The 27,199-nt window shown below is 32.7% G+C and overlaps 1 protein-coding gene across 1 annotated transcript; it reads left to right on the forward strand.

The window, feature by feature from the left end:
- LOC114329415 (WSCD family member CG9164) lies at positions 1-27,199 on the forward strand. The gene is made up of 4 exons (XM_050657036.1): positions 1-24; positions 3,172-3,379; positions 20,983-21,234; positions 26,622-27,199. Exons 1-4 carry the CDS (start codon positions 1-3, stop codon positions 26,957-26,959), a joined length of 822 nt encoding a protein of 273 aa, XP_050512993.1. The 3' UTR covers positions 26,960-27,199.

Raw genomic sequence — 27,199 nt, forward strand, 5'->3', positions numbered from 1 at the left:
ATGAATTTTGCGAGTAAATTTAGGGTATGCAAAATTATGCAAGATTTATGGATAGTCAGCTGAAAACATTATATGAGTATTTAAAAAAAATACCTTTATAGGTAGGAGAATGTATGTTGAATGTTTTAAAATACCGTATTTGCTCTAAAAATATTACTGAGTAAGCAAAATGTATTGATTTAAAAATGAAAGCTTTTTAATGCTCTATAAAAAACTAGGGCGATTATTTCAAATTAACTCTAAACTACATTTATTGTAATTCTTAGAAAAACAATTTTGGGAAACTCATTTTTTTTTCAATCAGAGGAGCTTTTCTGTATTTCTAACTCTAAATACATAACAAACTAACATACTACAATAATAATTATTATCTAAATAATACACTATTTTGGTTGTAAATATTTATTTTTTTGTATTTTATTTATTTGATTATATTTTTAATTTGTTTTTTTAGTATTATTTTTTATTAATTGTTTTTTTACTACGCTAAGACATAAAGCCTATTCAACATCTCAGAGGTTTACATCTTCTTAGTTTTTTCTCTTTTTTTTTTGCTTTTTTCCTCTTTCTTTTTTTGCTTTTTTTCTCTTTTTTTTTTCTTTTTTTTTTTAAATTATAATATACAACAATTACTTAAATTTACAGTTTTTGATATGTTCGAAAATTATTTTTAATGTATTAATACCTTCAGAAAAAATCAAATTGTTCAGGTAGACGAGAAGTGGAACTTTTAAATATTAAGATTATCATAAAATTTGTTTATATTTACTGATTGATGGGAACATTCGAGGAGAATATGTAGTAGATCACCTTCTTTTCCACACTCACAATTAGGTGACTCTGTGAGACCCAAACTGTACATATGAAGGGGGGTAAGAGCGTGATTATGACTTATGAAATGGCGATTTGATTCAGAATGATCCCATTTTTTATGGGAATTTCAGGCTGCATTTGTTTGTAATTATTTCCAGTTCTCGTGTTTCGATAATACGTTTGCCAGTTTTTTTTATGTCGTTTACGAATAATATCAATATCCGAAATGGGTAGTTAGTTCAAGGGAGGTTCTTCGCCTATTTCTAGAGCGAATTTGGCTAGCCTGTCTATTATTTCGTTACCTCTAATGCCCGCGTGTCCCTTTATCCATAATATAGTGATGTTTTTTCCTAAATTTGCAATTTTATTATAAAAAGTCATAATTTCCAGTTCTATATGATTTAATTTATGGGACTTATGTGCTTTTGTTAGTTTGTCAACAACACACTTACTGTCTGTAAATATTATGCAGCTATAGGGTTCGTTACTATTTATGTCCAAAATCCATTTTGAATATTGATTATTGCACATCCTACTTTGTTTTGTAGTTTGGATCCATCTGTATAGTGAAACTGATAATGTGGCCATTTATGAAGTATAAATGATTGAAAAATGGCTGGATTTAAATTAATATCCATAAAAAAGCATTGATTTGTTTTGAGAAAAGTTCTTCTAATATATTAATATATGGGAATACACAAATGAAATTTGATTTTCATAAATATAGTAAGTACTTCGGAATTGAGATATTTTCAAGTAACTATCTACAAGAAGTGAACATTTTTTCTTTGTACAATATTTATGAGTTAGATCTTAAATTGATATACTTAGATGGCTTATGTACATCCTGCAGATAGTTTGTATTTTTTCCTTTGGTTTTAGTAATAAATTTATCACTTAAAAACTGTCGTCGACATTTTCTTAAACTCAAATTGGTTTTAGAAATGCAATGGAATGAAGGAAGGCTTTCTAATCTGAACGTGCTGTCACAAACGTTTTGTGTGACATTAAGGGGAACGGAGCAAAATGCAAAATTTTGACGCGTATCAAAATTTCCAATGCGTTTTAAATGTATTAATTTTTTTCGAATCCAGAGAAAACCAATAAATATTTTTAAAAAATTTAAACGGAGAATGAAAGATTAGTTTATTACCGAGGGCCGAAAGTATCTTGGATTAAATAAAAAGTTTCTTTTGAAAAAAATATTTGCAATTAAAAACACACTAAATTTTCTCTTTTATTTTCACCCCCGTAACTTATTTAAAATACAGCGACGCACAAGCTTTTTTAGGAGTCCATGTATGGAGAAGAGCAGCCACAGACAGGCAAGGGTGCAGGCAAAAAATAAAGGAGGCCAAGGCTCAATTTGGCCTGTAGTGCCCAGTAGAAGAAGAAGAACTTATTTAAATAAACAGTATAGAAGTTTTTAGGGACTTTCCGCACTTGGTAATAATGTAATCTTTCATTCTGAGTTTAAATTTTTTTAAAATATTTATTAGTTTTCTCAAAATTTGAAAAAAAATGAATACATTTAAAACACATTGAAAATTTTGACATGCGTCAAAATTTTGCATTTTGTTCCGTTCCCCTTAAAAAAATTATCAAAATTATACAAAGCCCGGTTGAGAAAGGAGGAGGGTTAGATCATCGGGTTAGCTCCTCGGCATCTGGAAAATAAATATATAAGCTGAAAATTCCAATAGAAAGCGTTGGATACTGAACAAAAACAAGTGGAAACGAACTTAACAGCGAAAAAGGACAATGATACAAAATGGAGGAAAAATCATGGATTTTTCCATGGGTGGAAAAATCACGAAAAATGGACAAAAATCTGGATGAAAAATGGACAAAAGATGTTGGAATGTTCAGAGCGTAAAAGCAATAAATACCAAGAACCTTCTACGGAACTTAAACAATGGAAAATTGTCATACCTGTACTTACTAAAATAAAGAAAAATGGTCAAGGAAGTAAAATTATAAAGGAATATGTTCATTAGTAAATAAAGACCAAAGAGCAAAATGGGGAGTGTCTTTAACAATACGAAAAAAATGCAATAACTATGTCAAAGATTGGAAAGCCATTACCGAAACAATGATCAGTATAGACATTTAGTGATAATAATAGAGTTAGAAGATTTTTTTACCAAGCCACAAAAACAAAATTTTATTAATGCTTTATATTTTGATAACGATTTCTGAAGTGGAAGTCGAAACGTCAAATGAATTTAATTTACCAAATAAAATACCTAATTATATAATTAACTATTCCATTACTATCCAAATTTTATTCTCCAAATAGTGACTTCAAAAAACTGCTCCTTTGTATAAAGGTTTTAGAATCAAAAACCATTGTTTTAGGGTGGCTCAAATATCAACAGCAGATACCTTTCAAAATCTAAGAGCTTTGAATATGGTCTTCCAGGATTTCGACCTAATTTGCGGAGGTCAAAAATAAATTGGTGTTCAGAACTGAGCTATCTAAAGCACCCTGGAAAAGCTATTGCTTTGGCCTCATTTCCTGGAAGCGGCAACACATGGTTAAGATACTTGTTGCAACAAGCTACAGGTAAGGATAATCTGGAATAGGTGCTATGGGTCCTATATGTATAAATAATTTTGATAGGTATCACAATCTGTATGAAGTAAAGATGCTATAGACAGGGAGTTTCATTAGTAATTGAAAATATTTTAACTGTAGATTCCTGGGCTCAAAATATTAAGCTGTAACCCAAATCGCCTAGTCCGAAAATGCTTCCTAAGGGAGCTAGAGCTCTTTGAAGATGACGCCTTTTTAAATACTCCCAAAACGCTAAAACTTTCAAACCAAAAACTGGTACTAGTCCAGAGAATTTTTTCTCGTGACACATCTCCCTCCAGGCCGAAACCAAATTTTTTGAGTAGTATGGACAATGGACATCTATATTAATAGCCTATATGTTTCCTGCAGCCGATTTTGATGATATACATAGTTATAAACAAATGAAGATCAAAAAACGCTAAATTTTCGCTCTTTTCGTCTATTATTAAAAAATGAAGCATTTCAAACAAATTTGAGAGTAAGAAGCTGATAAACCATATGAAAAGCTTTAATATGGCGTTCGCTACATATGTCTATCCTTCTTTGTTGCTTAAAAAATTGCAAAATAAATCATAAATTTTGAAATTTTATAAATGTTCATAACTTATGTAAAAATTAAGTTAGAACCTTCTTATTACACGGAATGCTGAGACTTCTTGTGCTTAAATTATATTTTAAATTTAAAAGCAATTGGTCAAATAGTTTAATAGTTAATTATGATATAAGTGTTAAAAGTACACGTTTAAGGCACGCACGTGAAAGTTTGCAGAATTATCGAAGCGAGTTCTGCAATTCACATGAGTGCCTTAAAAATGTACTTTTTAACACGCATATCATACAATATTTTTTCTAAAAACGTAATTACAGGACAATATCTACAAAAACTTTTACATGAACTTGACTGACATTCCATTTTTATATTTTTTGACATTACATAAAAATTGCCTATACGGTCAATACGAACTGCAGTGCCATAAAATTTTTAAAGCACTAGCGCCTTAAAGTAGCATTTTTAACGCTCGTATGGCGTGCTAAAAATTGCATTTTTAACACGGTTGTAGAAAAACTTATTTAATTTGTTTATCCCAAATTCATTTATTTTGCAACACTATAAGTCAGAAAATTATGAGGTTAAAATAATCCTTCGGACAGTTTATGAAAGTAGAACATTCGTACTATTAACTTAATTAAAAAAAAATGACAAAAAGTAATTTTAAACAGTGTAAAATTATTTTGCAAAACATGTCGATTTATGCTTACTTATAAACAATTAGAATAACTTTTTAATCGTTACCCGTAGAAAAATTACTTTTTCATATTTAAAAAGACTGAATTTTTATACACATTTAGAAAGAAAAACAATTGTCCTAGGACAATTACGGACCAAGTTAGCCCCCCGCTTTTTTAATTCACATGTTCTTGCAAAATAATTTTGCAATATTTAGAATTATATTGTGTAATTTTTTTAATTAAAATAATAGTGTAAATCTTTCTCTTTCATAAACTATCCAAAGTATTACTGCAACTTCATCATTTTCTGACTTATAGTGTTGCAAAAAAATTAATTTGGGATAAACAAAGTAAATCACTTTTAAACTATTTGACCAATTGCTTTGAAATTTATGGTATGATTTAAGCACCAGAAGTCTCAGCATTCCGTGTAATAAGAAGGTTCTTAGTTAATTTTTTATATGAGTTATGAATATGCGGGCTGGAATATGCGGGCGTCTGACCAGCCTATGAGGGAGCAGTACGGCAAGGGATAAGGGCTTGCGGCTCGGTGATACTCCTCCATAGATCCCTACCGAAAGGGCGTTAGCGCCTAAAATACCGGTGTATATACAGTGCGGTGGAATAAGTGTTGCCCCCCCCCTCTTACCTTATTTATTTTAAGAATATAAACAAAACGCTCGGACAAATCGATTTTTAAACTAACCATAGTATATTATAGCATCAACGTTTCGAACTTTACGCGATTCCTCTTCAGGTAACAGCCATAACTTTGATTTTTTTAAATGGGAACGTACATCATGTGACTCCTCATTTAAAAGCTCTTAAAATACTGATTTCAAAAATGTGTAATACTTTAATCCTGTTTGAGAGCGTAGGCGCAAAATTTCGGTCGAATTCTTTCTAAATGCATCATTTTTTTCGAATCCTGAAAAGACTAATAAATATTTTTGAAAAATTTAAACGCAGAATGAAATATTACAGTATTCTCGATGGTCCAAAGGCCCTAAGAACTCCTATAATGTTTATTTTAATAAGTTACAGTGGTGAAAAAAGAGAAAATTTAGTGTGATTTTTAATTTCAAATATATCATTCAAAAGAAACATTTTGTTTATTCTAAGGGACTGTCAGCCCTCGGTAATAATAATCTAATCTTTCATTCTGCGTTTAAATTTTTCAAAAATACTTATTAGTTTTCTCAAAATTCGAAAAAAATAAATGCGTTTAAAAAGAGTTCGACCGAAATTTTGCGCCTACGATCTCAAAAAGGATTAAAGTATTATACATTTTTGAAATCAGTATTTCAAAAGCTGTTAAATAAAGTGTCACATGATGTACTTTACGATTTAAAAAAATCAAAGTTATGCATGTCACCTGAAGAGGGATCGCGTAAAGTTCGAAACGTTGATGCTTTAATATACTATGGTAAGTTTAAAAACTATACCTGTCCGAGCGTTTTGCTTATATTCTTAAAATAAACAAGTTAACAGGGAGGGGTAACACTTATTCCACCGCACTGTATATATGAATATTTGTAAAAACTCAAAATTTATGATTTATTTTGCAATTTTCTAAGCAACCAATAAGGATAGACATATTCAGCGAACGCCATATTGAAGTTTTTTATACGGTTCATGAGTTTCTTACTCTCAAATTTGTTTAAAATGCTTTACTTTTTGGTAATAGACGAAAAAAGCGAAAATTTACCGTTTTTTGATCTTCATTTGTTTACAACTATGTATATCATCAAAATCGGCTGCAGGAAACATATAGATTATTATTATAGATGACCATACTACTCAAAAAATTTGGTTTCGACCTGGAGAGGGTTGTGTCACCAACCGGATATTTTTTTCCTTATTTTTTGAACTATACGCCTATTTAACTTCCAGAGATTAATCGATTCCATAAATTTCGAATTTTCAGTACCAGTCATAGGCGTCCCTTTTGTGAAGGCAAGGGCTACTTTATGTTTTTGTCTTTAACTTTGAAGAATTTTTGACATGGGTTATTAAATTGCGAGTTATTCTTTTATTAAAGGGTACTGTTGCTTTAAGTTGGTAGAATACACCGTCTTCTAGAAAAAAAAGTTTGAAATAAAATTTTCGTTTTTTGAATTTGAGAAAAATTTGAAAATAATTTTCAAAAAAAAAAACGGTGTATTTTACCGAATTAAAGCCAGAGTAACTTTAGTACTAGAATACATCATAATTAAATTATTTAGTGTCAAAAATGCTTAAATATTAAAGATACAAAAAATAATTAAGTATTTTCTATGGGAAATAAGCCACAATTTTACTAAAAAATGAATTTATTAACGTTTCGAAGCCCAAATCGGGTTTCGTTGTCAAAATACAAAATACTATTAAAATAAACAAAAATGTTGTTGCTAAGTAAAAAAATTCTTCTAATAATTTATTTAATCTGACTCATTTATATTGGCAATACAGACGTATATTTATACATTTTAAAGTAGAAGACTTTAAAATGATATCGCCAATATTTATGAGTTGCGTTCCTGGGACGACTTTACTAAAAGATAGTTCATTCGATTACATGAAATCAATCCCAACTCAAGAATAACCGTCACAAAAAAATCATAGCATGTGATCTGTCTTTAAAAAGACAACCAAATGCAACGATGACAGTAAAATTCTCGCGTTAGAGATTCCCTAGTAAATCACGAGGGAAAAACCAGGAAAAAACCTCGTGATACTATCCCGACATCGTAAGTATTTGGTCTTACATTTAATTTACCTTCAAAAAACTAATACCAAATTCTGACTTTAATATGTTTAAATTATAAATAATATTACTAATACATAGATATACAATAAGTAATACTAAAATATAAAATTTGTACTAACTCGATATATTATTGACTTACTAATCGTGGTATTTTTTTTCTATTGACTTCCTCTTTCAGTATGGGTAACCACATCCTACTGCATTCTACCGAGGAATTTGCGACACAATTGGTTTCATTTAGCATAATTAGAGCCGCTTCTTTGATTTTTCTCTTTTTACTATCTGATTGTTTCAGGACTATACTTGAATCTCTCCACTGAACTCTATGTTCATTATCCCATTTCAACATTTCAACAACATTCAAAACAACAAACACATTGAGATCTATTCTATCTAAAACTAAACCTAACAATGAACAAGAAAGAACAAAGAATTGCATTTATAAAATACCTTGTGAATGCGAACAATTTTATTTAGGTGAAACATCAAGACCATTAAACGTTAGAATAAGTGAACATCAGTCTTATATTAAAAATAGAGAATTTGATAGATCTCAAATATGTCAACACGCATGGGATAATGAACATAGAGTTCAGTGGAGAGATTCAAGTATAGTCCGGAAAGAATCAGATAGTAAAAAGAGAAAAATCAAAGAAGCGGCTCTAATTATGCTAAATGAAACCAATTGTGTCGCAAATTCCTCGGTAGAATGCAGTAGGATGTGGTTACCCATACTGAAAGAGGAAGTCAATAGAAAGAAAATACCACGATTAGTAAGTCAATAATATATCGAGTTAGTACAAATTTTATATTTTAGTATTACTTATTGTATATCTATGTATTAGTAATATTATTTATAATTTAAACATATTAAAGTCAGAATTTGGTATTAGTTTCTTGAAGGTAAATTAAATGTAAGACCAAATACTTACGATGTCGGGATAGTATCACGAGGTTTTTTCCTGGTTTTCCCTCGTGATTTACTATGGAATCTCTAACGCGAGAATTTTACTGTCATCGTTGCATTTGGTTGTCTTTTTAAAGACAGATCACATGCTATGACTTTTTGCGACGGATATTCTTGAGTTGGGATTGATTTCATGTAATAGAATGAACTATCTTTTAGTAAAGTCGTCCCAGGAACGCAACTCATAAATATTGGCGATATCATTTTAAAGTCTTCTACTTTAAAATGTATAATATACGTCTGAATTGCCAATATAAATGAGTCAGATTAAATAAATTATTAGAAGAATTTTTTTACTTAACAACAACATTTTTGTTTATTTTAATAGTATTTTGTATTTTGACAACGAAACCCGATTTGGGCTTCGAAACGTTAATAAATTCATTTTTTAGTGAAATTGTGGCTTATTTCCCATAGAAAATACTTAATTATAAAAATGCCACAATAAAATAGCTTCAGAACAACAAAAAAATAATGCAATAAAATAACCGTTGACCTACCCAAAACGGACGCATTTGACCGGTACCAGAGATTCGAAATTGATTTTCTCTGGAAGATAAATAAACGTACCAATTTTCGTTTTTCTAAATAGTTTTTTTCTTGGAAATTTTTTTCAAATTCAAAAGAAAAATTTTCAAATTGATTTTTCTAGAAAACGGTGTATTCTATCGACTCAAAAAAGAGTATCTTTTAGTACTATAATACCTCAAAATTTAATAATCCAGTATCATAAATGCTTAAAAGTTGAAAACAAAAAAGTTATGCGATAAAATAACCCTTGCCACATCCAAACCTGACGCCTATGGTAGGGGAGCCCAAGCGGGAATTTTTGCAGTTACTCGAGCGCGTCAGATTAGCATATGGGAGAAACCTGGTACCCTGCAGATGTACCTCTACCATATATTGGCTCTTAACACAGGGGAGTTCGTTAAGGGGGGCCCGAAAAAAAATCTATCCTTAAAAATACTCCAAATTGTCAGATTAAGATAAGGTAAGTTAAGTACATGCAAAAGAGTGTATATTTCAAAAATCTGACGATTTGAGCCGGGCGTAAGGAAATGGGCGAGTCCCAAATTTTCACAAGATAAAAGCGAATAGTTCGCGAAATAAATGACAGATCAAAAAACTAAAAAATATGTGCTCAATATATTTTAAAAATCTATCGAATACTACCAAATACGACTTTCCTCGGAGAGGGGTTGGGGGTAAATTTAATATTTTAAATACGAATCCCGCGATATTTCGCGAAATGAACATCAGATCGAAAAACTGTAACATACACTTATTTGACACTTTTAAAAAATCTATCGAATGGCACCAAACACGACCCCCCAAGGAGGTGGGGTGGGGGTCACTTTAAAATCTTAAATAGAAGCCCCCATTTTTTATTGCAGATTTGGATTCCTTACGTAAAAATAAGTAACTTTTATTCGAAACATTTTTTCTAATTATGGATAGATGGCGTTATAATCGGAAAAAACGATTATTGGAAATGGAAAATTAAATTAAAAAATGGCAAGCGCCCACTAAAATGGAAAATTTTACTTAACTTTTTTTGGTTTTAGGACCTACTCTTCACAACGCAATAGGTCCCCATAACGCTCGAGTGACTGCACATTTAGCATACTTTGCTCCCCTACCACTATGAACGATACTACAAATTCACAATTTATGAAATCAATTAATCTCTGAAAAATAAATGGGCGTATCAGTTTTAGTTTTTCGAAATAGAAGCGTTCTGGAAGTATTTAAAAAAACTAATTACAAGACGCCATCTTTAAAGAGCTCTAGCTCCCTTAGGACTCATTTTCGGACTAGGTGATTGGGGTTAAACCTTACTATTTTGAGCTAAGGAATCTACAGTTAAAATCTTTCCAATTATTAATGAAACACCCTATAAGTCGTAAGTTCGAATAGTTAGTAAGGTAGCTGGTAGATACTCCTTTTTGATACAGGCTGAGGATAGATTTACTTCAGGAATAGAAAATCTGTCCATGCGAGTTATTCATGAAAATAATATTTATTAGAATGGAGAGAGAAACCTAACGACTAAGAGATCAGGCAGGCTTATAGTCTAAGATTCGAATAGGAGGTCAAAATTTACCCATCTGCTTGCCGGATAAAACATTTTTTTTTTATTAAATTTCATACATAGACAAATATTTCTAGCATGGGTTGCCTATCAAAATAGCTATCCGTAATGGGGGCCGAAAGGGCTGAAATTAATATTCCAAAAACATTTTTTTGAAAGTATGGTAGAATTATTTTATTTTTAAATTAAATAGGCATATTCAGTACAATTAACAGATTACTCAAGAAAAAATTTAAGGGAAAATACTGAAAAATAAGCCAACGGTGGCAAATTTTTAAAAGACACCTCAAAATATAATGGATTTTGCGGTGGACATCAGAACTGATCACTTCTTCTTCTTGACTGGCCTTACAACTCGGGGTGAGTCTTCGCCGCATCCACTATGGCCCTCCATCGTCTGCGATCTTGCGCTTCGATTTGCCATTGTTGTACCCCAATCCTAGATAGATCGGTTTCAACATCATCCTTCCATCTTTTTCTGGGACGGCCCACTGATCTTCTACCGTCTGGTCTCTCGAAGAACACTGTCTTTAGCACTTTGTCTTCCTCTGATCTTACTACATGACCTGCCCATCTTATCCGATTAGCTTTTATATGTCTGACGATGTTTTCAGTACCATATAGAGTCACCAATTCAGAATTGCGACATCTCCACTCTCAGGGCCGCCGCTAAGGTGTTGGCCGCCCGTGTGCAACTTAAATATTTGCCGCCCTCTTCCAATTTCAACACTTCAGAAAAATGTACCTTACTAGTATTTAAAGAAATGTACAGAGGTAATGTGTTAAGTAAATGTCTTGTTACTTTGAAAAGTCGACTTCTTTGTCTTTCCAAAGAGACGCTAATTGTATCTGAACATCTGCTGTCCTTCCGGTGAGTACCGATTCCACAAGGATAGAAACTATTTTCACCTACTATTTTTATTAAATGAAATGTCTGCCTGTCTGTTCTCTTCTCCCTCTTTTTCTCTTCCTGTTCACTTTCTTTCTTCCTTTCTCTTGGTTTGATGTTTCTCTCTTCCTTCCCTCTTATATTCTCTGTCTTTTCCATTGCTTTTGATTGCACTGGTTCTAGATCCGATTTATTCCTTTTCTTCCACTTCTCGCCTCCAGCTTTTCTCCCCTCGAGTTTCGTCCCTTCCTTTTTCCCTCCCGCTTTTGTTTTCTCTTTCGCCCCCGCTGCTCTCTCTTCCGCCTTTATTGTTTTTCTTTTTTTGTCCCATTTTTCTTCCCACGAGTTGGGTCGTGCTGATCGGTTCAGTGGGGCAGTGCGCCCTTGCCCCTGAAAGGCTATTTTCCACTCGGGTTCGCCATCTCCCTTAGGCATCGCTTTGTAACAAACTATGTTACCTTTGGGCTATCACCCCTTCGGCATGATGGTGTTACACCTTGAGGTTGGGGTGGCGGTATATTAGAATGATACATAGCCGTCATCTCTATGCATATCCGTTTGTTTTCAGTGGTTTTTCTCCACTGGTTTCAGAGGCTTTCTCCTCGGGTATAGGTTTGGATATCGGGACGTTTACCTATGATGGGTAGGGGTGGGTGTCGCATAATAGTTGGGAGTATTAACTATCACACAGGGACAGGTTAGGAGCTTGGCTAGAGGAGAGCGGACAGCTGCTCCAATTTGTTGCCTTTTACGATGAGCAGGAGAAGCTGTGGATGTATTCAACTTGAGCGGCTCGCCTCCACACGGGGACGAGAAATATATCTAAAAGTCCGAAAGCCGGCAGCTGCTCTGAATGAAAAAGTATTCCCGGAACTGTTTTATGACTATTCGCGGTGTGCAAGTACTTGGAAGGAAATTGAGAAACGATCGTGCGCTAATAGCGGAGAAGTATTGCAACTTTTTTAAATAATTCATATTGTCCATTGAAATTGTCAAATTGACGTACATTTCATATCTACTGTCATTGAAAAAGAAAAAATATATGTTGCTCCCCAATATTGATATGATATGCAATTATTATAGAAAGGTAAATTTAATTAATTGTATTTTGCTTGCAGTACTGCATTTTAATAACTACTTTAATTTACTACATACAATTGTTTACGTTTTAATAACCTAACCTGAATCTTATTTTTTCTTCTTATTATTTTTTTGGACTATGGCCTTGACAATTATCCAGTACCTACCCAGGACTAATATAATTGGCCAATATAATTAAAAGTGCGAATAAAGTTGCAGAGCGTAGAAATAGGTATCGCTTTGCCGAACTTGCACGGTCCCAATACTTGTAAAAGGGCAGTGCATACAATAAATAATATTTTCTGATATTTTTGTTTAGATTAGGATGAAAAAAGAACTGTAAATGATAAATGAAACGCATTTTAGTATTATCGTATTATCAGGTAATAATAATAATAGTTTACAGAATTCTCTGAATCATTACTATTTAATTATTTGAATTTATTTTCGTTTTAAAAAAAGTATTATCATCAGTGGCCTCCTTTTGGCCGCCCCTATTGTTGGCCGCCCGTGTGCGATGCACACTTAGCACACATGGTAGCGGCGGCCCTGTCCACTCTCCTGTCAATTTATCTCTTTGAGGACCAAATATCATTCTGAGGACTTTCCTTTCAAATATCAGCAATTTATTTATTTCTCGCTGATGTAGAGTCCATGTTTCACTCCCATATGTAACAACTGGGCGAATAATTGACATGTACAGTCTTAATTTAGATTGTCTTTTCAGCACTGAACTCATCACTGAATTATGGCAAACAAAAAATTTAAAAATATTTTATTAGCTTATGAGTTTCTCGAGGTAACGCTGTTAAGCTTTTTTAGTTTTATCTAATTTTGACTTTTTGATACCACTCAGAAGTCAAACCAACGGATTTTTTTTGTAAAAAGGGTGAAAATTAACATGTTTATTATTGTTAAACAAAAAATAAGCATACAGCAAAAATATCTTGACAGCTCTACCTCAAGGAATGTCTAACAAAAAAATAAATACAAAATTCCAGGTGGGTCGGTCAAGTAGTTTTTGAGTTACAATGGCCTATGAAAAAAGGAGTTTTAAGGAAAACGCGTTTAAAGTACTGTCAACTTTTATTTTCAATTTCTTTTTTGTCTTTAAAATTTTAAAATGATGCACACGGAATATCTTTTTGAATCGCGGAGTAATTTATAAAAGAAAAGAAAAACAGCTGTTGACCGTTGTTCACTACGTTCAAGCGTGCTGGCGCGAACCTGCTGCAAGTCCAGTCAAAGCTAGGGCTATTTAACACTATCTCCCTACATCCCTACCCTCGACTCGTTTTATAGCAAGTTCGTGCCAACGCGCTTGAGCGTAGTGAGAAACGGTTAACAGCTGTTCCTATTTTCTTTTGTAAATTACTCCGCGATTTAAAAACATATTTCGGTGTGCATCACTTTACCATCTGACAGATAAAAAAGAAATTGAAAATAAAAGTTGACAATACCTAAAACCTGACAATACCTGTGTAGCAAAGATTTAATATTAGCTATTAAAGTACGCATAACAAAATGTTACGTATACAGTGTACACTACTATGGAGTGTGTTTCTTAGTGTTTCTATAGATATTTTCACTTCTTCTACCGAGGGGGTTCCACGATTTCGTCATTTCGGTATTCCAGCTCTATATTGTTAGTAGGTTCTCCTTCCAGGAACTCTCGAAAGTGCTATTTATTTATTTACTATCTACCCATCGTAACAGGATATCCTCTTTGTTGGTAAGTAAGTTACCTCCCTTGTCATTACAATAGTTGATTCTCGTTTTGAATCCTTTTCTAACAATATTTTGTCGATTCATCACAATGGATGAAACTTGGTCTATCACCATGATCCTAAACCAAAACAAGAGGCCAAAGAGTGGTAGAAACTGTTTTTTTTGGCTCCGAAACGAGTTCGTGTCCAGAAATAAATTCTGGATGTTATTATAACCTTTTAGATCAGCTAAAGGAAAAAACTTGTGAAAAAAGACCCGGTTTGCAAAAAAAATAATCCTTTTTCATCAGGATAATTCACCCTGTCATAGGAGCATTTTACTTATGGCTAAAGTCCATGAATTAAAGTTCGAATTATTGGAACCTCCACAGTAATAATCAGATTTGACTAGTAGCGACTTCTATGTGTTTCCTAAGGCTTTGGCCACACGGGCGATTTCTTACGGCGCCGTAAGAGCAGTAAGCGACGTAAAATTACGCGGCAGTAAACGCTGTAGAAAGCATGGCCACAAGTGGATGTAAATGACGGCGTGTGTCGCGAGATGTAAATACAGAGTTTTAGTCTAGGCGCCAAATAGGGGTCATCGTGTTCAGTATTTTCAAAAACTGAAAACGTTATTATTATTATTAAAAAATTTTATGGACGTACGATTTGATGGGATAAGACACTCAATGGAAAACGTGAAAAGCAGAGACCATGCCAAGGAGAAAATTGTAAAGCCAAACCACTAACATCGTGTGGACATTGAAAACAGGAATTGATGTAAATAAAAATTTTAGTTCTTGTAACTGTAATAAACTCATTCATACATACTTTCAATATCATGATATCTATAACGCCCAGAGTCCTGTTTATAGGACTGGTTATAATTCAAAAAGTAAAATAATTTCATGAATATTCCTTTAAGATTACTGATAATTATGTATAAGTAAAATTTTAAAATTTGAAAACAAAATAATTCTGGCGAAATGGGTTTAGTTAATTTTTTAACGAAAATGTAACTCGCAGTCAAACACTCTTGTCTGACCACGCACTACGCGACGGCCAATAAAATCACATAAAATGAATTCGTCCCTTTGTTTGTGACACGACGCCAAAGATGGGCCGGTTCGATGTTGCTGCGCGATATTTTACAGCTAGTGATGAGCAAAACAAGACCAAGACCAGGCTAGTCTTGGTCTTGGTCTTGTTCTTGCAAGCTTGGTCTTGGTCTTGGTCTTGCAGCTAAAAGGCAGTCTTGGTCTTACACTAGCCGGTCTTGTTCTTGGTCTTGGTCTTGCTGCAAGAGTCTTGCTGGTCTTGCTTTTTTGGTAGTAATAATTTGAACCAAACAATTTCAAATAAAATGTACATTGAAATAAATAAAGATGTGAAGAATGAAACTATATTATTTGCTTTAAAATTTTAACCGAATGTAGAATGTAGTTTCAAACGGATACCAATTTTAACATTATACATTCACCTAATGACCTAATTATTTCTCTCTATATAGAGAGATTAGAGTATAGTTTTATAATGGTAATGTTTATCAGTAGGAAAAACCTGCATTTACAACCCTTGTTGCAATTGCCGGCCTTCGGTTGTGTCACGTTGTGTTTTGCATGCTGTCGATACCTGCCGCCTGCCTTCAGACTCCAGACTACGTCTTGAGTCTGGATTATTGTTTATTGCCCCTGTATTTTAATAAAATGTTAAAGAAAAAGAGCTTCTTAAGGTTGATATGAACCCTTAATTAATTTGTTTCTGATCCTAGAGATGGCTCTACTGTAGCATGCCATTGTGGTAACATTTTCAACTTAATTGTAGATTTCTACATGATGATCAATTCACGGATTTTACGAAAAGGGATAAAAGGTTTATAGTTGTTAACAGATAATGATCTGCTCCTTTCACTCGAACACTGTAGTATTTATCCTACCTACGAGGGTCAAATTTAAGAACATAAATTAATTTTTTTTAAGAAAACACAAAAGTCAAATATTTTTACTCTATTTAATCATTTTTTAATTAACTTTTTTTATAAACTAACTAAAACAGACTTTTTAGTAAATACGTTCATATTTACCATACCTATTTATAGACCTAATACTATAACATAATAACTATACCTAATGGGGAGTTATAAACGCTTAATTCTGTAATTTGTTATCTTGCAGTTCTTTAGTTTTATTTAAACTACATTGCTCTCGTAACACGAGTTATTCGCACTTTTTATTTTCACATATTTTTGGATTGAATACCCATTATGACATTTAAAAAGTTGAAAATATTCGGATGTGGATAGTAAAAACTAGAATTTAAAACACACTGAAATGATGCGCATGTATTTCAAGTGCGGCACATACTATTTGTAGTACTGGCCCTTTCTGGGGAAAACCTAGATTCTTCCAAATAGTTTTCAACTATGAAATCAGTAAACTTCTTTACGCGTTTGTCATCGGGGATTTTCACAAATAATTCAACTTACAACTTTCGTTGATTGTAAAAAATTAACCCAAAAAATAATTTTAAAAATTTCCCAGTATCGGAATTTTTGTCATTATATTCAGAAACTTAACCTAAGCTTTGGATTTTGCGATACCAAGCTTGACACATTACAATCGACAACCAGTTATTTTTTATTCAGGCCACAATGCTTTCACAGCATTGTGAATCCCTTTTCAAAATTTATTATGATATTTTTTGTATTAATTTTAAATTTAACGACCTACACTTTTCCTCGATTATGCGAAAAGAATTGAAATAAGTGTCAGTATTTTTATTAGACAAAAAATCGAAAACTACTGGTAGGTACATAAAAACCGTTTTTAATTGCATTTTTTTTAAATGGATTACCCTATCTATAATTACATTTTTTTTGTCTTACAAGTAATTTCAATTGTTCTTGAACTGTCGCCGTTTGAAAACTTGCCTTCTGGACACTTTGAAGGTTGAGAAAATGCAAACCGTTTGACTTAATTAAAACGACTTAAAAATATAACCAAAATATTATGTATTTTAAAAATTCGATATTGTTTAAGGTTTCTTACAATGTCAGTATATATTATTGAACTAAAAAATAAAGTTAAATAAAAAAAAACAATTTTTCTCAAAAAAGTGCCAGAGTCTTGCAGGTTGGTCTTGGTCTTGCGTGGTCTTGCAAGGTTCGGTCTTGGTCTTGGTCTTGTTCTTGCAAGCTTGGTCTTGGTCTTGGTCTTGCAACCAAAAGGCGATCTTGGTCTTGGTCTTGCTGCAAGACCAAGACCAAGACCGCAAGACCAAGACCAGTCTCGCTCATCACTATTTACAGCTCAGTCTAGCCATCTACTATTCTAAGCGTGGGACTGTGGGACCCATTTTCGCGCTTTTTTTTACGGCTCTTACGGCGCCGTAAAAAATCGCCCTGTCGCCAAAGCCTTAACCTGTTGATACCTAAAAAATAAAAATTATGCGTAAAAAGCGTTTTTCATCAAACGATGAGTACCTACAGAACAGCTGTAGAAGCGTATTTTGCAGCCTTTCCAGATTCTCCCTGCAGGGATGGAATTTATAAATTGGAATCTCGTTGGAACAAGCGTATTGATGTTCAGGGAGACTAATATTGAATAATAAAGTGTATTTTAAATCATAAAATTGCGTTTTTCTTATCGAACCGCAAAACTTATTAAACAAACATAGTATGTATAACGCATTAAAAACCTATTTCTAAACTTTTAACATAACTAGACTGGTTCAATGTTTCCGACGTTGATTACTTTTTTTATTTTAATTTTGATAAAGGTTTAGCTTTTTAGAGTATAAATAGGGTGAAATGTATTTATGGAGCGTAGGAAACTTTCCTTTAGGTATTTTAATTTGATGAGCTTGTTTGCACACAGTCTGAGGATGTTCTCTAGAGTCCTTTTCAGTCAGTGGGTATACTAATTAAACTAAACGGATGTTCTTTTGACCAACTTGATTTGATTTTGTATTCGTTTTGTTTTTAGATATTGTTGGTTAATTTTAAATTAGTCAAGATATAACGTATGTCCTAAAAGTTTTGGTACAAAATATTTATCGAATTTTTTTGTTAATGAAGAAATTTATTTAAACACAACTAGTTATCATAAATTACAACTCAATGATTATAGTACATTCTTTCACGGTTTTTGCTGTAAATTTAAAAAAACCGCTTGGATTGACATAAAATTTGGCATACGCATAGCTAACATGTCAAAGAAAAAAAGTGATATGGTGTCGATGTGTGCTTTTGCCCTGGGGGTTACTTTCACCCCATCTCGAGGGTGAAAAAATATATGTCCAAGATAAGTCTCGAAGTGGATAAACTGACTAATTTTAAGCAACTTTTGTTCTATAGAGTTTTTTCACCAAATCAATACTTTTTGAGATATTTGCAAGTGAATATGTTCATTTTTCAACAAAATAACCACGTTTTTAGACGATTTTTCGCAAATAACTCAAAACGTAAGCATTTTGTCGAAAATAATATTCTTAGCAAAACTAGAGCCGATAAAAAAGTGAAAAAAACTGTGTAAATATTAGGTCTCTATACCTAGCACAAGCAGAGTTATAGCTAATGAAAAATAGGTTCATATTCGAAAAATTCCAAATAGAATGATTCAATGTGAAACATCCAAATAATGAAGCATTTTTGGGGAAAACACATTACAACTTTTTTAAATTGTTTAAAAAAACCTTTGTTTCTGTTTTTATAAAAAAATTTCTAGCATCAAATATAAGCAAGCTACGCTCAAAATAAAGATGGTCCCTTTTGTTTTGGCAAAAAAAATCAGGAAGATCACCCCTCACAATTAGCAACTTAAATGAAATTAGTAGTTACCGCTTCACAAGTTATTTTACTTACGTTGTGTTTATATGATCTGTAAGTTTCATCGATTCAAAGTGAAATTTTTGAAATAATTTGGTTTTAAAGTAAAATTTTTAAAAATTTTCATTTTGAAAAAATGCTTTTTGTTCAAATAACTTAAAAATGATAGCGATACCACAAATGTGGTGAAATGTGGAGAAATGCAATTAGGGAAGCCGACCCTGCATAGGGATAAGGCCAAGAAAATGAGATGATGAGTGACAGATAGAGATATTTTCCAAGCTCTGCGCTGCATGTGTACTTTCGGCACACATACTGAAGACACATGCGTAGGTACCTACTAATATTTTTTGCCAAAAATTTTGTTTACTAGTTCAATTAAGTAATTTAGAGATAATTGAAAAAAATATATCATGGTCCAATGGAACCCTGTACTAATATGACGTGGTAGCCAACGTTTTAAAATAATTATAGGTTAAAATAATTATCTGTTTCTTTTTGACATTCCGAAAATGATCATTCTTTGTTCTCTGGAAGCCATATCTTATACGATCTTATCGATCTTATAGATCTCGTGATGTACTAGCCTGTATCATTTTTGGTGTAATTAGTTACAGTGGAACCTCGATAACTCGGATTAATCGGGACCGCGGCCGATCCGGGTTATCGAAAATCCGGGTTAGCCGGAGAATATAGTAAAAATTAATAAATAACCTCCATTATAATTACAAAAACATGAAACACATATGCACAGTACACATCTAAATTACGTATAGTTGTATAGAGTGTAGAGTTTTGTTCATTTCTTGGTAAAAAACTCAGTCATACTGTAGAGATGTACCGACACCATAATATGGTAGGTCTGGATCCTGCGTACAAAAAAAAATTGATAAATAGCAAGCTGAAAATTTGTTATTAGCTTAAGGGTGTCTAGTCGGACAAACATTAATATATGGGAACACTGGAACAGGGGAAGTTTTAACTGTGAAACAGGTTAAAAATTTGGAACGGTCAGACCACGAAAACGGCACATGTATTTTTTCCGACAGAACAGACTTAAACTCTCCGAACAGAGATTAAACTCTCATGCAAAAATCAGACTGCTATTTATCACCAAATTGGCGTTTTAATGAGTGGAACATGTAGAATATGTCAAATGACAGGAATTATGACAGGTGATAAATAGCAGTCTGATTTTTGCATGAGAGTTTAATCTCTGTTCGGAGAGTTTATGTCTGTTCTGTCGGACAAAACAAATGTGCCATTTTCGTGTTCTGGCCGTTCCAAATTTTTGACCTGTTCCACAATTAAAACTGCCCCTGTTCCAGTGTTCTCATATATCAAAGTTTATCCGACTAGACACCCTTAAGCTATTAATAAATTTTTAGCTTGCTATTAATCAACTTTTTTTTCATACGCGGGATCCAGACCTATGGTAGCATAATATCATATTATGATGCTGCAATAAATTTATTTTAAAGATTCGCCTTTATCAATCCTACCTAATGTTTCTAGTTTCTTTTCCATTGTCACTACAACATTTTTACGTTTTGTTACCATTACGTAGACAAAGCAAACACAATCTGAAGCACGATTACATTACAGAACGGAAGTGATTAATAGGCTGTACTACACACAATACGGTCACAAGGAACAATGTTGTTATTTAAGAAAAGACAAGACCATTGTTTTAAAAAAGAATTTTTAAATAGTCACGTCTTTTTTAAACAATGCTAAGACAGTTTGACATAAATAAAGAAAAAGGAATACAGACAGGTGTCTGTTCTTTCCGATAAGCTGAGACGGTCGCTCTGGCTGCCGCCGTGTGCATGAATCATTTTTACTATTGTACTTATGTGTTCAAATTACACAAATACAGATTATCTCTCAAATATTATTTGGCCTACATACATTTTTATTTGATAAAATTGTTAAATTGTTTATTTGTTAAATTTTTGTCTGATGAAAATCGGTCCGGGTTAGCCGGACTTCCGGGTTATCGGGGGCCGACTTATCGGGGTTCCACTGTATTTATATTTCTGTTTTGCAGGATACCACACAGGATCGGTCTATAAAGATTATGGCCTTTTAAAAAATGGATTTCCAGCCGAGAGTGTATATAACAGTTCCGTATTGGTAGTTAAAACACATGAGTGGGGACCATCCGCCAGAAGTCAGTTTTCCAAGGCCATTTTGCTGGTCAGAACTCCAGCTTCTGCTATTCAAGCGGAATTTAATAGACAGAGCGGCGGACATATTGGTTTCGCTGCTCCGGATAGATACAAAAGGATGAGGGGACGATGTAAGTATAATTTTATGGCAATATTATAGTACCCTTTATTTAAGACTCATTAGTATTCAGCTCAGCGGAATGACATTGTTGGAAGTGTGGAATTACATAAATAATTAATCTACCTATTTTATGAAATGATCCCTTGTTTATGTAATTTCACACCTCGAAAAATTGCACTTCGCTGAGCTGGATATTATTGAGTCTATTAGATTGCTGGTACTACTATATAAAGTAATTTGCGACGACAAGCTGTTTAATGCTAAGCAGCAGCACGAAAAGCTTCATATAATTTCACGTCCATCAAGTTAGCAGAACAAAGTCAGCAGAACACAGTTATTCTTATTAGTGATGTAACGAATGTCGTTTTTTAAACATTCGCGAATACGAATATCTAATAACGACATTCGCGAATGCGGATGCGAATGCGAATGTTCAGTTTTTTAAATTTGTTTCTATTTTTAAATGTTTTCTAAATTTATAATGAGAAGTTAATTGATATTTAGTGTAAATCAATATTAATCTTAAGCTTTATTACAATATACCAAATAATAAAACAACGTGAAGCCTGACAATCTGATTATACGAGGTTAGGTTACCTTTTTTTAATAAATAAAGATGAGAGAGAATAGATTTTGATTTTATTAGTCTAACGTTATTTTCAAATTATTTTTTCCCTGATATTCATATTCGCAAAACATTCGCACAAATTTTGCGAATGCGAACGCGAATGCGAATATGCAAAAAGATGCGGATATTCGCGAATGCGAATGCGAATACGAATATTCGTTACATCGCTAATTCTTATACCACAATTAAGTGTAAATAAAATGCAAATTTAATGTTGCAAGAAAAAATTTATTGCTCTTTTTTTTAGTTATCGAATATTTTGCTAACTTGATAATCAAGCTAGCTGAACAGTAGTTCAAAAATTTGATAAATCATCTATAAATGAATGCCAAAGTATTCTCTGAATTAAATGCAAATTTAATGTTCCAAGAAAAAATTTATTGCTCTTTTTTTTTAAGTTATCGCATGTTCTGCTAACTTGATAATCAAGCTAACAGAAGCTCTGAATTAAATACAAATTTAATGTTCCAAGAAAAAATTTATTGCTCTTTTTTTTAAGCTATCGCATGTTCTACTACTAAAATCCACTATATTTTCTACCAGATTCCAAAAGCTACTAGATTTAAAATTTTCCCACTAAATCACAAGAAATTCTACTAAATCTAATAGAAAATCTACTAAATTGGCAACCCTGAATATGGTACATAAACTTCTATTGTGCAGTGAAGGAGAATGACTCTAGAGTTTCTAATCGCATCTGCTTTTGGTAGTAATTATTGGTAAAATTCCCACGGTTTATTAACTTCTTAATTAAATTAATTGTTGGAACATTTCATTTGCACTTAATTGAGATAATACTTTGGTATTCAATTATTTGGTATTTTACCAATAATTATTGAACTACTGTTCAATGTTAAAGTTGAACTACTGCTAGCTTGAAATCAAGTTGGCGGAACATGAGATAATTTAAAAAAAGAGCAATAAATTTTTTTCTTGGAACATTAAATTTGCGTTTAATTCAGAGAATACTGGTATTCAATTGTAGATAATTTATCAATTTTTTGGTATCAAATTAAAAAAATAAATTGAATACTAGAGTATTCTCTGAATTAAATGCAAATTTAATGTTCCAAGAAAAAATTTATTGCTCTTTTTTTTAAGTTATCGCCTGTTCCGCCAACTTGATTCCAAGCTAGCAGTAGTTCAACTTTAACATTGAACAGTAGTTCAAATATGATTGATAAAATATCAAATAATTGAATACCACAGTATTCTCTGAATTAAATACAAATGAAGTGTTCCAACAATTAATTTAATTAAGAAGTTAACAAAACGTGGGAATTTTACCAATAATTACTACCAAAAGTAGATGCGATTAGAAACTATAGAGCCATTCTCCTTCACTGCAAAATAGAAGTTTTTGTGCCATTCAGGGTTGCCAATTTAGTAGATTTTCTACTAGATTTAGTAGAATTTCTTGTGATTTAGTAGGAAAATTTTAAATCTAGTAGATTTTAGAATCTGGTAGAAAATATAGTAGATTTTAGTAGTAGAACATGCGGTATCTTAAAAAAAAAGAGCAATAAATTTTTTCTTGGAACATTAAATTTTCTTTTAATTCAGATAATACGGTGGCATTCAATTATAAATGATTCATCAATTTTTGAACTACTGTTCTGCTAGCTTGATTATCGAGTAAGCAGAACATGCGATAACTTAAAAAAAAGGCCAAAATTTTTTCTTGGAATATTAAATTTGCATTTAATTCAGAGAATACTTTGGCATTCAATTATAAATGATTTATCAAATTTTTTAACTACTGTTCTGCTAGCTTGATTATCAAGTTAGCAGAACATGCGATAACTTAAAAAAAGAGCAATAAATTTTTTCTTGGAACATTTTATTTTATTTACACTTAATTATGGTATAAGAATAACTGTGTTCTGCTGACTTTGTTCTACTAACTTGGTGGACGTTATAATTTCTGTGATTTGTGCGAGTGAACTAATTAAGGAAAAAATATCATAAAGTAACTTAATTTAGATCTTCTGATTTTTTAAATGTTTTATTTAATTTTTTGTTTGTTTAGACGATGACAGTTGTAGATTTATTTCGTAATTTTCTTTTTTTGAAAAATAAAAATAGATACTTGATAAACCTAGTATCAAGCGAAAATCCAAAAGTCAACTGCAACGAAAGAACTTTGGTTCACAAATAATATAAATATTTAGGGCACGAAATCCAAGTTGCCAGTAACAATCAAAGTTCCGAGCTGCAAAGAAGAATCAACTTAGAATGGGCCGCATATGTAGCTCTATCAGATATATTCAAGAACAATATGCCAAATTATTTGAAAAAAAAGACGTTCGATCAATGTGTGCTTCCAGTCACGAATTACGGCGCCGAAACACTACCGTTAACCCAGGCCACAGCAACCAAACTTAGAGTGACCCAAAGAAGAATAGAACGGTCACTACTTGGACTGACTCTCAGAGACAGGATTAAAAACGAGGAAATCAGAAGGACAGGCATCAAAGATATAGAGATAATAGCATGGCTGAAGTGAAATTGGGAGGGCTATGTGGTCAGATCGAAGGACGGGAGGTGAACCCAAAAAACTACAGTGTGGAGACAACGAGTAGACTGAAGAAGTAGAGGTAAACCACCTACACGATAGACATACCATGTCAAAAGGGTTGCTGGGAATTGATTGCAGGAAGATTGATTGCAAGACCGATAGAACTGGAAGAAATTAGGGGATGCTTACGTTAAATTTTGGATGCAGAAAACTGAATGATGGTGATGAATAAATGACCATTCAAACGCAGGATGTAATAATTATAACGGGAGCTTCCAACACAAAGGTTGGAGGAGAAGTACAAGAATGTACAGGAGGATAGTAGTAATTTATATGTGAGTGAAATATCTCTAGGTTAGTCCATTTTTTGGATTCACCACGAATTAGATGTCATGTCGATTTCGGCTTGAGTAGGGATTAATGTCTAATTTAAGACCAATAAACGATTAGCTCAAGTGCAGTATAATTAAAGGAGTTTTTATTCGAGTTGTGGAGCTAAAGACAATGGTCCACTGAAAACTCGAAGACCCCATCTATGTTGGGGTTTTTGTGACAGGCAAAGACTTCGAGCTGTATGATTCTGGTGAGACGTTGAATTATGTAAGGAGTTGGAGAGTTTTTATGCCTGGTGGATCGAAGAGTAATCGGACGTGGATGTAGAGTTTTTCTTACGAGTGAAGAACTGAAGCTCAGATGAGTTAAAAACTTTGTATATTCTATTTTGTTACTATATAAAGGTTAAATATTAGAGATTGTGTTAGACTAAAATTTGAAATTTTTGGCATTGCCAAATTTGGTGGAAAGGTTTATTGGCCAAAAAAGAATTAAAATGATAACTTGGGTTAAAAGTTGAGCAGATTTTCTTGCTCGTTTTCTTATCTTATCATCATCAATAATGTTACAACTATTCGTGAGTCTTTGCCGCGTTTACGATCGCCTTCCATGTTTTTCGGTCCTGTGCCACTGTTTTCCATTGTCTCACTCCCATTTTCTATAGATATTCTCTGACTGCATCCTTCCTTCTTCTTCTTTAAGTACCTTGCCCAAATTTTTAGGCGTGGGTAGCTTCCATAACAATTTGCCGATATCGTTCTCGATCTTGTGCGGTATGTAACAATTGATCTGCTAATAAGCCAGTCCATTGACGAAGGTTTCGAAACCATGAATATTTCTTCCGACCAATTCCTCTTTTTCCGTCGATCTTTCCATTGAGTATTAAGTGCAGCATCCTGTATCTGCTACCTCTCATTATATGCCCCAGATATTCAAGTTTTCTCTTTTTTTTTTCATCTTGGTTAAATCATCTTCGCCTTGACCTACTCTGTTTAAGACTTCTCTGTTTGAAATGCGTTGAACCCAAGATATTCTGAGCATTCTACGATACGACCACATCTCAAAGGCTTCTAATTTGTTCTTCATGTTAACCTTCATGATCCAGGTCTCATATCCATATAGTAATACAGGATACACATAATATTTTAGGAACTTGATTCTTAGTTGTAAGTTCAGCTTAGAGTTGCTTGGAATAGATCTAAATTTCATAAATGCTCCTCTTGCAATTTCTATACGAGTTTTAATTTCTTCATCCGGATTTAGTGTCTCGTTTATCCAACATCCTAGGTATTTAAAATGGTTAACTTTTGTTATTGGTTCATCACTGACAATTAGTTGCATAGGGCCGACGTCTTGTTTACTAACCACAAGTAACTTTGTCTTTGTTGTATTTATGTTAAGTCCGTTATTGGAGCATTCTCTAATCACTCGATCTATAAGGAGTTGAAGATCTTCGATATATCCTTCCACCTTTTTATATTTGACTAGATTTTCCTTTCCGAAGACAAACTCTAACTCGTTACTGTGTCTGCGCATCCATTCATTTGTCACGCTGTCTCTGCAAGGGCCATATATTATTATCATTCGATGGATTTTACGTTCCACAACATCAATTTATTTACTTCTGTTTTTGTTAGCTTCCGTTTTTGTATCTGTTGAATTAAATTATTTATATAACATTAATTTTTATTTAGTGATTTTTTTTTAGAAAATTTAGAAAATTTTTTTGTTGGATTCAATTATTTACATTGGATTAATTTTTATTTCGTGATTTCTTTTTAGGAATTTTAGAATCTTAATCTTAGTATGCAAGAAGCGATTTCATAAATGGAGGAGTGTATGAGGTTATAATTTTTAAGTTGGTCATCTAAATAAACTTAATTAATATTAATTTTCCATTTTTAAAACCTTCTTTTAGATTGGCAACAATTTGTAACCGAAAAACTACGTGGATGGCAAACCATGAATCTGGATTGGCTGTATAACTTCACAGGGCCTACTCACGTAATCTTCTATGAGCAATTGGTAGATAACGTGGAGCATACCTTACGATCTGTCATAGAATTTATAGATATTCCCTTAAATAAAGAACTATTCGATTGTGCCATCGAGAGGAAGGAAGGAATATACAGAAGGAAAAAGAGAGTTTTAACTTTTGACCCATACACCGAAAAAATGAAGAGTATGATTAAAGATGTACAGAAAAAAGTTTTTGATGCAATTTATAATTTCGCAGCTCCCGCTGATTCTAGGTGATCAAAGAAGATTGTTAAGGTTTGTACGAAGTTAGGATGAGTGTGCGAATTATTGGTATTTTATAGGAAAAAGCGCCATTTCAACATACTGAGCACATTAAAATAAGATCAGTGACTGGTCTGTAGTTCTGTAGTTAGTTCAAAAAATATTTTCTGTTTTTTTCTAACAATATTTTTGTTAAACAATGCATTTAATTATGTATAATATACAGGGTGTTAGTAAGTAAGTATGAAAAACTTT

Source organism: Diabrotica virgifera, chromosome 7 (genome assembly GCF_917563875.1).
Source record: "Diabrotica virgifera virgifera chromosome 7, PGI_DIABVI_V3a".
NCBI classification, from domain to species: domain Eukaryota; kingdom Metazoa; phylum Arthropoda; class Insecta; order Coleoptera; family Chrysomelidae; genus Diabrotica; species Diabrotica virgifera.

Excerpts from the sequence above, each read along its gene's own strand:
- LOC114329415 (XM_050657036.1), top strand. The coding sequence starts at position 1 with ATGAATTTTGCGAGTAAATTTAGG. Across the intron at positions 25-3,171 it reads ATTTTGCGAGTAAATTTAGG|GGTGGCTCAAATATCAACAG; the intron begins GTATGCAAAATT and ends CCATTGTTTTAG. Across the intron at positions 3,380-20,982 it reads CTTGTTGCAACAAGCTACAG|GATACCACACAGGATCGGTC; the intron begins GTAAGGATAATC and ends TCTGTTTTGCAG.